The sequence below is a fragment of the Tetranychus urticae genome, chromosome 1 (assembly GCF_039701765.1).
Source record: "Tetranychus urticae isolate SD_2017Ah chromosome 1, NJAU_TeUrti_SD_1.0, whole genome shotgun sequence".
Taxonomy (NCBI): Eukaryota; Metazoa; Arthropoda; class Arachnida; order Trombidiformes; family Tetranychidae; genus Tetranychus; species Tetranychus urticae.
The window spans coordinates 19603251-19618691 of record NC_142958.1 but is presented as its reverse complement, the minus strand read 5'-3'; the positions used below and the strand labels follow the sequence as shown (position 1 = coordinate 19618691).

General features: G+C 33.3%; 4 protein-coding genes across 5 annotated transcripts in view; 2 read left to right on the top strand and 2 right to left on the bottom strand.

Annotated features, from left to right (window-relative positions):
- baz (par-3 family cell polarity regulator) lies at positions 1-4204 on the bottom strand. 2 transcript variants are annotated; one of them, XM_015940322.3, is made up of 3 exons: positions 4051-4204; positions 2981-3963; positions 1-2860 (listed from the first exon to the last, which is right to left on the bottom strand). In XM_015940322.3, the coding sequence occupies exons 1-3, from the start codon at positions 4086-4088 to the stop codon at positions 498-500; spliced, it is 3384 nt and encodes a 1127-aa protein (XP_015795808.2). In that variant the 5' UTR covers positions 4089-4204; the 3' UTR covers positions 1-497. The 2 variants fall into 2 exon arrangements, with proteins under 2 accessions (XP_015795808.2, XP_015795807.2); XM_015940321.3 differs by having other exon boundaries at positions 1-3963.
- A 156-nt stretch (positions 4205-4360) lies between these two features.
- LOC107372154 (pre-rRNA 2'-O-ribose RNA methyltransferase FTSJ3) lies at positions 4361-7444 on the top strand. The gene is made up of 5 exons (XM_015940323.3): positions 4361-4516; positions 4578-5344; positions 5419-5519; positions 5585-6886; positions 6957-7444. The coding sequence occupies exons 1-5, from the start codon at positions 4453-4455 to the stop codon at positions 7216-7218; spliced, it is 2496 nt and encodes an 831-aa protein (XP_015795809.2). The 5' UTR covers positions 4361-4452; the 3' UTR covers positions 7219-7444.
- Positions 7445-7635: 191 nt separating this feature from the next.
- LOC107371925 (gastric triacylglycerol lipase) lies at positions 7636-9524 on the bottom strand. Its single transcript, XM_025160201.2, has 4 exons — positions 9002-9524; positions 8847-8933; positions 8144-8758; positions 7636-8081 (listed from the first exon to the last, which is right to left on the bottom strand). Exons 1-4 carry the CDS (start codon positions 9432-9434, stop codon positions 7729-7731), a joined length of 1488 nt encoding a protein of 495 aa, XP_025015969.2. The 5' UTR covers positions 9435-9524; the 3' UTR covers positions 7636-7728.
- A 5009-nt stretch (positions 9525-14533) lies between these two features.
- LOC107359141 (proton channel otopetrin-like a) overlaps positions 14534-15441 on the top strand; it is a 33470-nt gene continuing 32562 nt past the window's right edge. Inside the window, exon 1 of the mRNA XM_015925606.3 lies at positions 14534-15236. Within this exon, the coding sequence (XP_015781092.1) occupies positions 15043-15236 (194 nt within the window). The 5' untranslated portion in view covers positions 14534-15042. The remainder of the gene's footprint in view (positions 15237-15441) is intronic.

Here is a 15441-nt window from a genome sequence, read left to right as displayed (position 1 = left end):
TTTACACAGTTGAAATATTTTTTTATTTATAGTTTTTACAAGTTTGTAAATTTGTTTTTTTGTTTTTACAATATACAAAGACTATGAAACAATTTTGGTTAAACTGATGAATTAAGTAAATTGTTTGGTTTGGTTTTCCGTTAAAATCTCATTGTTTAACATACTTTAACTTCATCTTGATTGATTGATTGTTGATAATTTTGTTTTGATGATAATTTGACGAGTTGTAAGCAAACGTTAATTATATAACGTCCAATGTTTAACTTAACTGGTTGACTTGAGATGTTAAATTAAGGGAATCGCTTTGTGATTTTTTCTTTCGCCCCAATAAAAAATATAGAAAAGTTTCTGATCAGTTTTGTTTCTTTTTTGCTTGTTTGTTATAAGTTGATACTGATGCGCATAAGACAAAATATAAATGTTTCATTTGGCAGATTCAATGTTGAACCTTTTAGATTTTACTGCCATCTTGGGAATTATTTGAGGTTGATTATTCCTTAAGAGGATAGTGGAGTGTACATCGAATCTAAAGGTCCATTAGGTCGACTATATTCTTCAACGTAAACTTTGTGAGGTCTACGGAAGGACGCATCTGTTGTGGTGGCTCCGCTGTTTGCCCAATAGACTGTTTGGCGATTGTTGACGTTGGTTGATCTGTAACTTCCAGAGTAAACGTTGCGTTTAACAACACCATAAGGTGCATCATAAGACGGATGCACAGTAGCTCCATAGGTGGATCTTTGTAATGTTTGGTATTGTCGTTCAACATAACCTGGACCTGCTGATGTCGAGCCTATTAAAGGAGCTGCATTCATGCGACCCGAAGACGTTCTAATGTGATTTGCAACGTTTTTCATTTGCTGATCAGAAGCAGAGGGAAGAGTACCGTAAGCTTGTTGTGACTGGTGTGGTGCAAGTTGGTTCTGTTGTTGACTAAATTGTACGTTTGAAGGAGGCGAGAAATGGTTAAGTAGTAAATTTGGTAAACCAACTGTAGATTTAACTTGAGTTTGTACCGCATGTTGGTGGGCATGCTGATGTTGGTATTGATGTTGTTGTTGATGTTGCTGTTGATGCTGGTGCTGGTATTGATCTTTTAGTTTGTTGTACGCTTCTTGAACCTTTTCTCTTTCGAGCATGGCCTCTTGAGCAGCGCGCACTTGATTATAATCCTCGGTTCTAGTGTTTTTAGATTTATTCTTTTTACCACTTCCCAGGCGAAGCAGTGTTCTGAATAGTCCTTTTTTAGCGTCTGAGTTTTTATTTTTTATCAAATTGCTATCATCATCAGTACTTGTGAATTGTGAGCTGGTGCCTGTAGATGATACTGTTGCTTCTGATTGTTTAAATTTATCCATATTATGATGGCGAGGAGGTCGGACGTCATGGTGATGAAGAATATTATTAGTTGATTGTTGTTGATACAGTTGATGTAGCTGATGTTGTTTTTGAAGTTGATGTTGTTGATGAAGTTGATGTTGTTGTTGTGATTGAGGTTGTGGTTGTTGATAATGTGAATGTTGTTGTTGTTGTAGTTGTTGTAGTTGTGGTTGTTGTGGTTGTTGAAGATGATGATGATGTTGATGTGGTGGGTGTTGTTGTTGTTGCTGTTTATGAATAATATTTATATAAGAATTGTTTTCACTTTCTTCTTCATTTAAAGTTTCCATAGCTTTTTGAGTTTCTGTAACTCCATCATCATATGATTTGTCCACTGCAACACGAAAACTTTCGTTGGTTGTTCGGATTCGAGAAACTTTGAGAGTTGCAGGCCGAGGTCCAGCAAATGGATTGCCCTCTTGACCATCTAATTGATCTTTTTGTAGTTCTTGCATCATTGTTTGTAGGCTTTCTAAAGAGCAAGACTTTTTGAGACCCAAATTAGGACCAACACGTTTGGTAGATGGTGCAACATGATAAGGACAAGAGCCTGGAGATTGACAGCTCCAGCAGCATTTGGGAGAAAAAAGAGGAAGATTTTTAGATGCACTTCGCTCTCCTCTTGCTGGTTTTGAAGGGGTATTGGCATTTCGTTCTTTAGATGGTGTTTTAGGAGATGTTAACCCATACTCTTTTCTCAATTTTTGTCTTTCCTTTTCTCTTTCTTCTTTAGCCTTTGCACAGAAACGTTTTTCAGAAACACTTTGACGACCAAATCCATCTCGTGCAAAAACAATTTCGCAATCATTATTAATAGAAGTTACACTTTCTACATGCTTTAAAACGTTGGCCTCTGTATCGTCCATGTCTTCTATTGACTTGGGTATTGTTTGATTTGTTTCGTCACAATCAAAATTTCCAGTATCATTTTCAATAAATATGTCACTTCTGTTTGGAGACATGTCTCCACTATTTGGCATTACTCTGTCACGAACTGAAGGTGTACGACCATGTAAACGATTAGAAACAGGGTGGTGATCATTAAAATGGACTTCAAGTTGATCATTTGGAGATACCATTGGCTTTGGGTTGTGAATAACAGTGTTATCACAAGATTTGTAGCTGCTTGTTGATATCAGATCAACAGTAACATTGGCATCTTCATTTATAGATATGTCTCCACTATTTGAAATTAATCTTTCATGGATTGATGGTGTACGACCATGTAAACGATTAGAAACAGGTTGGTGATCATTAAAGTGAATAACAGTATTATCGCAAGAGTTGTAGCTGCTGGTAGACAGATCCTGTTTTGTTCCAACATTATCACTAACATCAACATCTGCATCTGTAGGCTCAGAAGATTTCTCATTTTCAGGAGATTGGAGTTTTCGAGCTATTGTGACCCTTATTGAATTAAGACCATCACCAATTGAAAATGATTTCTGGAGCAATGCATATGCATCATCATTTGATAAACCTAGAAGAGGTATTCCATTAATACTTATAATTTGATCATTAACTTTGAGACGACCATCTTTAAAAGCAGCTCCACCATGAATTATTTTATTTACAAACAAACCACAATCATAAGTCATACCTGATTCATCTTTGGACTGGAGACACTTAACACTTATTCCAAGGCCAGCAGAACTTGTGTCATTTGAAGGTATATCAAAAGTAAAAACTTCACTTTGATGACCGTTGGGTATTTCCCCAGCTTTGTCACCAGGTAATGGACGGGGTAAGGATGGATTTGGTGAAATATCTTGCTCTTGGCGAGCAATAATTAAATCAACACTATTTCCGACTTGAATACTTTTTAAAATAGAAACAACATCTTGGAGTTTTTTTCTTAAAATATCAATCCCATTGACTTGGAGAATCCTATCTCCTGACTTTAATGCTCCATCTTTTATAGCTGCACCTCTAGGAAAAATTGATTTAACATAAATAGATGAGTCTCCAGCAGGATTATCTTTCGTTGCAATGCTGAAGCCCAATCCATCAGCTCCTTTGATCAATCTAACATGATATTTTCGTCCCAGTTTTCTGGATCCAAGTCGACTAATGGTATTGGTGTACTGTTCTAATCCAGAGTCAACAGAACATTTCACAATTCTTAATGTCATTTCATCAAGTTGAGAGGCTTCTCTAAGTATTTCTTGAGCTTGATCAAATGTTAAGTTGAGTAAACTTAAATCATTAACTGCAACTATTTTATCACCAACAGCAATTCCACCATTCTTATCAACTCGGCCTCCTGGTAATATGTTTTGAATAACCATTCCACCAGCGGAATCTTCACATGGCAATATGCTCACACCTAAATTTCCACGCCCGTCATTTAATTTTATCAGAATTGATTGATTATCTTCATTGAGTCTGATTGGAGATGCTGGAGTAGGACTAATCTTTTGTCTTAATTCTGTCAACTGGGCAGATAAATATTGATTTTCCAATTTCAATCCAGAAAGATTTTGCTTTAAATTTTTAATTATATTCTCTGATTCAATTAAAAGTTTCTCTAATTCACGGGTATATGAGGTAGCTGCAACTTCCTCTGTTGCACATTTTTCACATCTATGAGAAAAAAAAGGAGGAAAGAATGAAAAGTAAGGGAAAAAAGTAAAGAATAGAAAGATGAAAGAAAATATTTATTTGTCTTACCTTGTCTGCTCGTTTTCATCTTCCGTGAGTGCTTTCATACTGTTGGTCAATTATAAGTAGTTAACAAAATAGAAATTAATTGATATTTTTATTTAAAATCAATTATTTACACAAAAACAATTGAGCCAAGTTTATTATAAAAATATTTTCCATTGCAACTGTTGCTGAAATTTGAAATTTCAGTTGGTTATCTGCCATCTGCTGATTCTCCCTTACACTTTAATGAAGCCAACAAAAGCATAAACTCAGCGCCATCTAATGCTTACACATGTATTTTAGTATCACATGGTCACAAAGAGCATTGTTTTTTAAAACGTGGTGTTCATTTAAACAGATTTGTTTAGATATTATTTTTTGTTAATTGTTGATTATCTCGTAATTTCTTAATTAGCTTGTGTCAAAATGGGTAAAGCTAAAGTTGGAAAGCAGCGTAAAGATAGGTTTTACCAGTTAGCTAAGGAAACCGGTAAGTTGTATTTTATTTCTTATTTTACTTACATTAACTAATTTTTGTTTTTGTTTTTCAGGTTACCGATCGAGAGCTGCATTTAAATTGATTCAATTGAACAGAAAATTTGAATTCTTACAAAGTTCAAAGGTTTTAATTGACCTTTGTTCTGCTCCCGGAGGATGGCTTCAAGTTGCTCAAAAGTTTATGCCTGTTTCCAGCGTTATTATTGGTATTGATTTGGTTCCAATAAAACCAATTCCAAATTGTTTAACATTTGCTTGTGATATAACTACACCACAGTGTCGCTCTTTAATTAAGAAAGAACTCAAAACTTGGAAAGCTGATGTCATTTTAAACGATGGTGCTCCAAATGTTGGTAAAAGTTGGACCCATGATGCTTTCGCTCAAATACGTTTAACTTTGAGTGCGGTACAATTAGCAACAGAGTTTTTGATGAAAGGTGGATGGTTTATTACCAAAATTTTTCGATCCAGAGATTACAATGCACTCATGTGGTTATTAGGAAAATTATTCAGAAAAGTTCATGCTACTAAACCACAAGCTTCTCGTCATGAGTCCGCTGAGATTTTCGTTGTTTGTGAAAAATATCTTGCACCTGATAAAATTGATCCAAAATTTTTCGACCCAGGATTTTTATTTGAAGAAATTCCAGATCAAAATGATGAGAAGAAAAAGAAAGCAGAATTATTAAAACCCGTATCTAAACAGAAGAAAGCTAAAGCTGAAGGATATAAAGAAGGAGATACTTTATATCACAAATTAAATGCTTCTGAATTCATTTCCAAAACCAATCACATCGAGCTTCTAAGCGATTCCAATGAGGTAATTGTTTTGATCTTTAAACTCTTTATTTCATTCTAATGTGTTTTTATTCCATCTTACTTTTTTGTTTACAGATGGTTCTAGATACTGAAGCTATTGCGAACCATGCATCGACTACAGATGAAATAAAGGAGTTAATAAAAGACTTGAAAGTTCTTGGACGGAAGGAAATTTTGTAAGTTTTGAATTCATTCTTGCTTTAATCTTTTAACTAATGTTTTGATTTTATTAATTTCTTAGGCAACTGATCGCATGGAGGCGAAAAATCAGAGCTGAGCTCTACCCAAAAGAAAAAGGAGAAGGTAAAGAACTGGAAGAAGTTAAAGTAATACCAGAAGAAGAGTTGGAAGATGAGGACGATGAAGAACTAAACGAATTGAAAAGAAAAAAGAAAAAGATTCTTAAGGAAAGAAGAAAGTTAAATGCCAGAATGAATCTGGGAATGATTCAAAACGAAAATGAGCTTCACGAGGAAGATGACATGGAATTATTTACATTGAGACATTTGAAAAATCGATCTGAGCTTGAAAGATTCCAGAATGTTGATCTCGATATTCTTGATGAACATTTACCCAATACTGTTGAGTCGGAAGACGAGGAACCATATGATCCAAAATTGAAAAAAGTTTATTTCGATCGTCATGCGAAAGATGACTATGATTTTGAAGACGTTAACAAAAATCCAGACGAAATTCTTAGTGATGAAGAAGAGAACAAATCAAACATCGATGAACTTGAAGAAATCGATGAAAATGTTGACCAAGAAGAAGATGCTGAGGATGATGAAGAGACAGGAGGTGGACTTCTTATTGATCTCGATGATAGGCCAAAAAATTTAAAAGACAGGATTTTCCTTGAAAGAGGTGTTTTCAATGACGATGAATTTGACGATGAAGATGATTTGGCAGCAATGGCTCTGAATGCTTCACAACTGAGAAAAGAAAAGAAAGAGAAAAAGGCATTGTTAAAAGAGAAAGAGAAAAAAGCAACGAAAAAAGACTTAACTAAATCCAAAGAGTCTCGAAAATCATCTTCCGGTGGCTCAGCTTCCAAAAAAGTTCGATTCGACACTGATGCCAAAGGTAAAACTGATTTAGATGACGACGAAAGTGACGATGATTTACTTGATAAAGTGGATAAAACGCCAACTCTTAGTGAAAGATGTAAATCCAATGTTAAATTAAATCCAGAAGAATTGGCTTTAGGATCTGTTTTAATTCAATCAGCTAAAATGAGAAGAGAGATTACTGATCAAGCTTGGAATCGTTATATGCATTCTGACCACGAAGCTCTTCCTTCTTGGTTCAAAAAAGACGAAGATATATTTTTCTACAAACCATTGCCAGTTCCTGCATCTACAGTTCATGAGTTTAAGAAAAAGTTGAAAGAAATAAATGCTAGACCAATCAAGAAAGTAGCCGAAGCTAATGCCAGAAAACGTAAACGAGCAACAAGGAAATTGGAACGAGCTCGCAAAAAGGCCGAAGCATTAACTGATGCTTCAGATATGAGTGAACGAGAAAAGATGGCAACCATTAAAAAGTAAGTTTTATATATTTCTTGATTTTATTAGAACAAAATTAACGTAATTGTTTTTCTTTTTGTCTTACAGCTTATACAAAAAAGCTCTTAAAGGAGAAAAGAAAAAGGAACTGCAATATGTTGTAGCGAAAAAGGGCAAAATCAACAAAAGGCCTGCTGGATTAAAAGGTCGTTATAAATTGGTGGATGGTCGACTGAAAAAAGATAAAGTAGCTAAAAAACGAGAAGCCAAAAGTAAGGGCAAAGGTAAAGGTAGAAGCAAAGGTGCATTCAAAAGTGGATTTAAAAGTGGAGGAAAAACTGGCGCTAAAAGGAGTAGAACTAGTAAATAAAGGAATTAAATTAAAACATTCATGACCATGTAAATCTTTCAACTCCAACTCTTCTTGTATCTAAAAGTCGTCATTAACTAATTTAATTTTAGTCAACCTGCAATCAATTGTTATATTGTTTATGGTTAAGTTGATGTACAAACTAAATTGACTATTCTGAATACAAAGTAAACAAAATTACTTGAATCTTATCTCCTCTTAATAAAGTTCGTGAATCAAACTCTCAGCGTTGACTTCAAATAATTATTAAGGTGCCAACAAACTCAAAGAGATTCAACATTGAATTATCCAAAAGAAAAACTTGACTCTTTTGTAAAGTTGATATCAATTCATATTAAAGTTACAATTTAACTTTGATTTACAATTGAAATTTCTCAAATTTATATAAATATACGAAAAATAAGTGCGTAAATAAGATCAAAGTTAAACAATCAGTCGATTAGATTTAATTCAGTTGACTTTGTATAATAATAATAACTCTTGAAATCAAGTACCGGACCAATGATTGATCTAGAAGATTGCCAGAGCTGGCGCTATTGCTGATGTTAATGTTTTAAGATTTACAGAGCGTAAAACGCTCGATCCAAGACCACCAAGAACATCATTCAATCCATCAACAATTCTTGGAGTATTTGATCCAAAGATATTGGTTATTGTGTTTGTTGCAGGACAAGAGGACCGACAAATTGATTCAATTTCTTCCTCTTTACTCGAATATCCAAGGCTACTTTTCCAATGACCAGTCCGATAACTCTCTAAAATATCGACAACTAAACCATTCAATTTCCATAAATCACAAGCTATTAAAAAATCGAAATGATTCCAGAGTAGATCTTTCACATAACAATGCAGCTTTGGTTTAACTGGAAGAAAGTCAATAATAACCAAATTCAGAAGAAGCCTAACTTTTGTCCAATAAACTTACCTTTTAATTTCCTAACCAGTCTATCAATATCTTCAGGTACGGCTAAGTAGTCATTACATGAAGCAATCAGATGAATATCTAATGAAATAATATCCTCTAACGGATAAGCTGCCACTTTTGGTTGTAAACTTGTCATAGATATTGGAGTTAAAATACTAATCAAACCAACTGGTGAAAGTATTCCAACCGGATTAGGACTGTAGAATTCAAAATTTCTATCAGCAATGTTTTGACCGTAATGGGCTAAATCTTGAGAAGAAACTGTATCCTGATGTCTAATATAAACATAGACTCGTCCATTCAAAGAGTTTGGATTGATTCCTCCAAATAACAAGAAAAACCCAGAACACAGTGAATCCAAAGGATTGCAAGCCAATGAAGAGATAAGCTTGATCAATGCATGATCTTTATCAACTGGTCCATCATAAAGAGACAACAAAGAAACTGCATTAGGAATGTCGGCAAGAAGTCTAATAGCCGCTGAAGTATTTTCAACATAAGCAACAGGAGCCAAAGCAATATAAGGTTTAATAACTTTGGCATATCCAGGGTTTGTGGACAAGAATCCTGTCATGATTGTTGTTCCTTGGGAATGACCAATATAAGCCAAAGTAGCTGAAATCATATCCAAAATTATTAAAGCAATAACAGTGACAATTTGTAATAACAGTTGCGAAGATTAAACAATATTTTTAATGCTCACCTCGTCTAGTTTTATTTAAAATGAAATGGATGAAAGCCGGTGTGTCGTATTTAATCATCTCATCAAATGAGAATCGCCAATATTTACCTTATAAAGAGACTTCCATTAATTTTTCAGAATTGTTAGTTGTGAGAGAATGACTATTTTTGGGTTACCTGGACCATTATTGAGTTTAACGTGTTTCTGTGAATATCTGGTTCCACGGAAATTTGCAAGCCAAGTGTCCCATCCTTGGTTGGCTAAAACAAAACCTAAATTGTTCTCTTCGGATCCTTTGAATGATTGCGTCCCAATTGGTTTAGCATCGCCTCCTGGAGCAGCAAATATCCAACATGATGATGAAGCACCTAATCCATGACCAAGAAGGACTGGTTCAAGATGGGCTGATGAAGCATTTGGGTGAACAATTCGATGTAGAGTCAATATATAACCATCTTCAGTGACTACTTTATGTTTCTCGCAGATGAAGTGACGAGATTCAATCAGTTGACATGTAGTTCGAAATTCATCTTCATCACGAGGAAATACACAACATTTTGAAAGATGAAACAATAAGAAGAGTCCAAAAGCAATCTTAAGTTGACGCATTTATTTATTTTGCTAAGTGTTGAGGTTGATGAAACAATTTTTCAATCTAAATGTTGGCAATTAAGATTTTCTGCAACGCTAATTACCATTATAAAATGTATGGTCAATCATAAGAATTGAGAGAACTTTCATTTTTGACATTCTATTTCCTCTTAATCACTGTGATTTATTCATCATAAATCCCCTTTTTTGACAATCATCCTGTTAATTCGATCAATTTACATTTACTGAAACTAAATTACATCAAACTACAATCAAAAGTATTACTTTACTTTCAATTCAACAAAAATAACCATAATAACAATTTTTCTGCTTATTCTGCTTGCTAAAAAGACACATTCAACACAATATTAAATTATGCATAAATCGACACAAATGGGCAAGCATTAATTTATTTCAAATTTAGACTCTTTTGGTTTTTAGAGACATAAAAAATAAGTCTATTTGTGCGAGTTGCCAGTTTCTCTGATGAATAGTTTTCGAGAAAATCGAACTCAAAGTTAAAACTTCGATCGCCTTTTGTTCTACTATGGAAGCCGCTTTTTTCATGAAACTCATTTCGCAGATCTAACTTTTGATGATCTACCAGAAAATGTATTCATTTTGAGGAATAGCACTTTTATTTTTCTGTAAAATAGGTTAGTTCGATTTTCAGCTAAACCGACCTAGTTCTAGGACCATAAGAATTAGCAAGCTGAAACTTATTTTAAGGCCATAAAAATCGTTTCTTCACAGCTTAAATTGAATATTTTTAATCATGTACCAATAGTTCTCTTGTTTTTGGCCATTAGTCCTAAAACTTTGCGACTCAATATTTCGAGAATGGAATCACTTACAATCATCATTCTTTCCGATTTGTTTCTTTACTAATCAATAATTGAATTCGATTTGTTTAATTCCCATTAGCATCTTTGGCTGATGATTTTTGGACTGTAAATAGACGAGCAACAACTCATTAAACAAAACAAACTCATATTAATGCATTTCTTGGTAAATAAACCAATTTTCTGGTTTCACTTGCAAATAAAATGCAAAAAGTAGTGCTGGAGACTCGAACATTTGAGTTAAGACTTGAGACTTGGTGGGTTTGTACGGGCAGAAAAACTGTGTCCATTGGTGCTATTGAATAATGCGTCCGATGGACACTTTTCTGGAAAATCGTGGTCAAAGTTGAAACTTTGATGGACTTTTGTGCAACTATGCGAGTAGATTTTTTCAAGAGACTCATTATGCAAACTCAGCTTTTGATGAACAACCAGAAAATTGTTATATTTTGAGGAAAAACTTTTTCTGTTTCTGTAAAACAGATCAAGTTCAATTTTCCGTTGAACTGATCGTCTTCTGTAACCATAATATTTAGCGAGCATAGACTTATTGTTAGTACATAAAAACTGTCGCTCCACATCATGGATTAAATACTTTTTTCAATTTATCAACCATTCTCTTGATTTTGGCCATTGTTCTTAAAAACTCCAAGCCTCAATATTTCGAGAATGGCAGTACCTGAAACCATCATTTTTTGACCAAACATAAGATTTTATTATGGGCTATAATACAGTGAAAAATGCAATTATTCAAGATCCTACAAAAAAGGTTATTGCATAGCTGTCAGTAATGAGACTTGATTTATAAAAGTAAATGGTTATGCAAAGAACAATCTTATGTGCTTAAGGTTATTGATTATTAAATGAATTAGCTTGGACTTTGTTCGATATTTAGTCATATCATATTATAGGCCATGATTGCGCCTAATGTTTGGTGAAAGAATGATGATTTCAGGAAGTACCATTCTCGATATATCGAGGCTAAAAGTTTTTAGGTTAATGTCCAAAATCACGAGAACTATTGATAAATTGAAAAAAATATTCAATCCATGATGTGTGCCAGTAATTTTTATGGACGAATAATTAGTTTCAGATCTCTAACATTTACAGCCACAAAGAACGGTCGGTTTGACTAAAACTCGAACTGATCTGTTTTACAGAAAATAGAAGCTTTTATATACCAAAATAAGTACATTTTCTCTTTGATCATCAAAAGTTACATTAGTTAAACGAGTATCACGAAAAAAACTAGTTCCATAATCAAATAAAAGGCGATCGAAGTTTCAACTTTGAACTTGATTCTCTCGAAAACTGTTGATGTGAGAAACTTTTTAATAGCACAAATGGACTCCTTTTTCATTTCCCTACAAACCAACAGAATCTAAATTTAAAAGAAGTTCATTTTTGCCCGTTTTTGCCCATTTTTGTCAATTCGTCAAAAGTAATCACATTTTCAATTTTGTTTGCTATTAAACCCAATAAAGTGGGTATAAGTACAACATAAATGAAAGCTTATGCTATCGATACAGTTGATACACACTGATTCATGACCAAGAAGATCTAGCATTGAATTTACTATTCGATGCAATCATTTGAAGCTCGGAATTCGTCTTAATTACAAGTAAATAAGACTATGAAAAGTGATATAAGACTAAACTACTAACAATTCAGATATTCTTGATTCAATCATTTCGGTATTCTACTTTTTCCTTAAACACATTGACTTATTAAATTATCACTCAATGTTAATAAAACTGTGACTCCATTAAAATAGTGTTTAATGTCTTAAACATTCTGGTTACATTCAAATAATTGCTTAGAAAGGCATTTACCAGAAAATTCACCAATAAGTTGTTTACTTTTATTTGCAATTTATTTTCCAAACCCATCTCAACCTAAATCTTTTCTAAAATTTATTCATCTTTTTATTTTCCATCAAATGTTCATTGATAATATCATGAATCTTTTCAATGTTTACAAGATAATTTCACTGAACAAACTTGTCCTTTTACATTTGTCAATGTTTTTACCAAAATGACTGTTCAACATGTAATCGGACGAAAGGCAATCTTGGTTCCCAAGTAAACCCAAACATTTTGTTGTCATCAAAGTATTATTATTACCCTGACTTGAATAATCTTCCTAACCATTTGTAATAACATTTTAATACTTAATAAGTTGATTTGAAATGCACAATTGTAAACTGATTAACAGATTAATAATGAACAAGCAGAGCAATGCAGGACAAAAACATATAATTGAAAAACAAAGTGAAATACGGGATTAACCGTAAACTCTTTTACTTGAGCTTAATTTGTTTCAATTTATTCTTACCTGACTTATTTAATCAGCTTAACCACAGCCAAAAAATTCATCTAAATTCAGATGAAATTTGGTTAATCTAATTAACACAATCATTGATGAATAAAGTAAATCTTGAGGTTGAACAAACAAACCTCTTGTACAACATTGAAAGCAACTAATGATGAGCATAATTAATAAAAAGACAATTAAAGCAATCAAATGGGAAAATAATCATCATTAAATTAATTTGCGCGAAAAATAATGAAACAGAAAAGCTTAAAAATTGAATTTTCTTTATTCCATTCATTTGGATGTTGCTTTTAAACTAAAAGTAAAAGGTTTACTCTGCTATTGATTATTAAAATTATGAAAGATGATTGAAAGTTTCAGATGAAAATGACCATGAAATCAATGATTTAGTGAATCCAATTGATGATGGAGAAGCTATTAAAAGAAAATGAAAATCTGGTAAAAGATGATTTAGTTTATTGCAATGCAAGTTGATTATACAGCGATCATGAAAAACTATCAAATTTCCAGTGATATATGTTGGCTAGGAATCCGCTGAAAATGGCATTTTTCAAGCTTAAATTGATTCTGTTGAGTAACAAAGTGAAAGAGAAACGATTCCATCATCAGTTTTGATACATTTGGTAACCTTTTCCAATCTTGATTTCCATGCATCTTCATCTTTTGATGAAATTTGATGACAAACATCATGTTTACACCCAAAATGATGTCTAAATGAACCTTCAAAATATTATCCAATCATTTGTAAAACAATACTAAACGTCTTTAAAGCCAACCACTGCATTAAACCAATTAAACAATTAACCAGTAATTTGATAGTGAAACCATCGATCAATGTTTACAATGTTTTCTTTCAATATTTCAATATCAACTTAATTGTAATCAAGTTACAGTAAACATTGAACAGTGAAAAAGTAAACACAAAATTGTCTGTTTACATGAAACTGAGCCAAGAAACTGATTAAACATTGAAAGTTAAATATAAAATTGAATTATATCATTGAAATTGCCATCTAAATTGTAACCAAACAAATTGGACAATTTGCCAATGGAGAAAAGGCTAAACCTGGAAAAATATTGTTTGAACAATTAAGTGAAAAGGCAAATTATTATTGATGTAACAATCTTTAGGTTACTGTTACAGAAGCAGTGAGAACAAGTTGTTCAAAGTTACCTGAAAAATAAGGTCAATAGAAAAGTTGAAAATTGCTTTTCACCTTCTTTCATTATCTTGTTACAAGGTTGGATGATGATGAGGATGAAGATGATGGACTTTAAATTGATAACTTTAGATGAGCTCTTTGTAATAAAAATAGGCAAAGATATTCACTGCCTTGGGCTGATTCAAGATGCAAAAGTAGCCAAAGCAAGAAATGCCTTTATAATCATTAATTGACATCAAGATCAATTTTTTGCGCTTTTCATTATTAGCCTTATCATCATCATCGCCATCATCAGCATCTTTCAAGCATCTTTTAGAGTCTCTCGTTTCTTCCATTTTTCACCTCAACTTTGCCTTTGCGTTCAGTCACTTTCCTTTCCTCTCTTTGTCTCTCACTCCTCCACTCTTCTTTCATCTTTCATCTTTCATCTTCTCTATCTTTATCATCTTCAAGTGAAACCCAAAAAGGCGATAGACAGGGAAGAGAGAGAGAAAAGGGAATGCGAAAGAGAAATGGCCGTTGAAGAGAAGAGAGTAAATTTTTAAGAGCTTCTAGGCCTAAAAATTTTCTCTTTCTTTTCTCTTCTTTTCCAGTCCGTTGTATCTTCTTGGGAGTGGTTAAGGGGATGTGATTATGAAAGGCAAAAGGCAAAAGGCAAGAAACGCGGTTAAAACGGACTCTGGTCAATGTAAATGCCATAGAAAAAACATTTTATCTTCTCTTTATTTTTCCCATTTACTAATCACGGTTAACATTCAATTTTTAGACCCTTCTCACTCACTACTCTTCATGCTGTGAGTTTAACCATCCACAGGATCAACATCATCAGTATCATCATTAATTTTAACATCTAATTATCTATAGCTCATCCAATTTGAATCCTGTTTACTGGAATCAAATCCATTTGACAACCATTTTTACGGTGAACATTTTGTTTCCTTGTTTATGTTTTTCGCCAATTTTGTGCTTTTATTTTTAACCTGCAATTTTTGCGATTCTTGCAATCTTTTTTGACCAACATTGACTTATGTGCTGCTAGTTGGGTCATTGATTTGTGTTGAAGGTTTAGTGTGCTTTTCTGCTTGTTTCTTTGGTTGATTGGTACAGATAAGCGTCAAAGTGACTTCGTGTGATCCTTTAACCGACCATCAAACCCTTGGTTTGACTGTTGACTGTTCAACAGAAGCTGAACCAGAAGAGCCAGTTAACAACAACAATAACAACAATCCTTTGAGTAACGGTCAGTTGACAGTTGCTCAGCCGGAATTGGGTTATCTTCCAGGAACTATGTGGGAAAAGATGTTTACATCTTGTGTTGGTGAAACAGTTTTGGAAATTTCGTGTCAAGAAAGAAATTCAAATTCAGGTGATCAAGAAACAACCATTTCATCTACTGAGGTTGCCATGCTTAACAGTGATCGATGTGGATCCGCTGATACAAAGACAATGACTCAATACAGAAAGAAACCTTCTTATGCATGGTAAGTAGAAATCAGAATCATCATCATCTAAATCATATTCACTTGATGATTGCAAATCAAAGAGTCAAACAAAATCTAGTCTACAGTTGAAACTGTTGCCACTTGATTATGGATTAATGACATTTCCTATTTGAAACAGTTGACTTTAAATTTCCTTCACAATTTGCAAAATCTTGAAATCAACCAACATTAATATTAATGATGG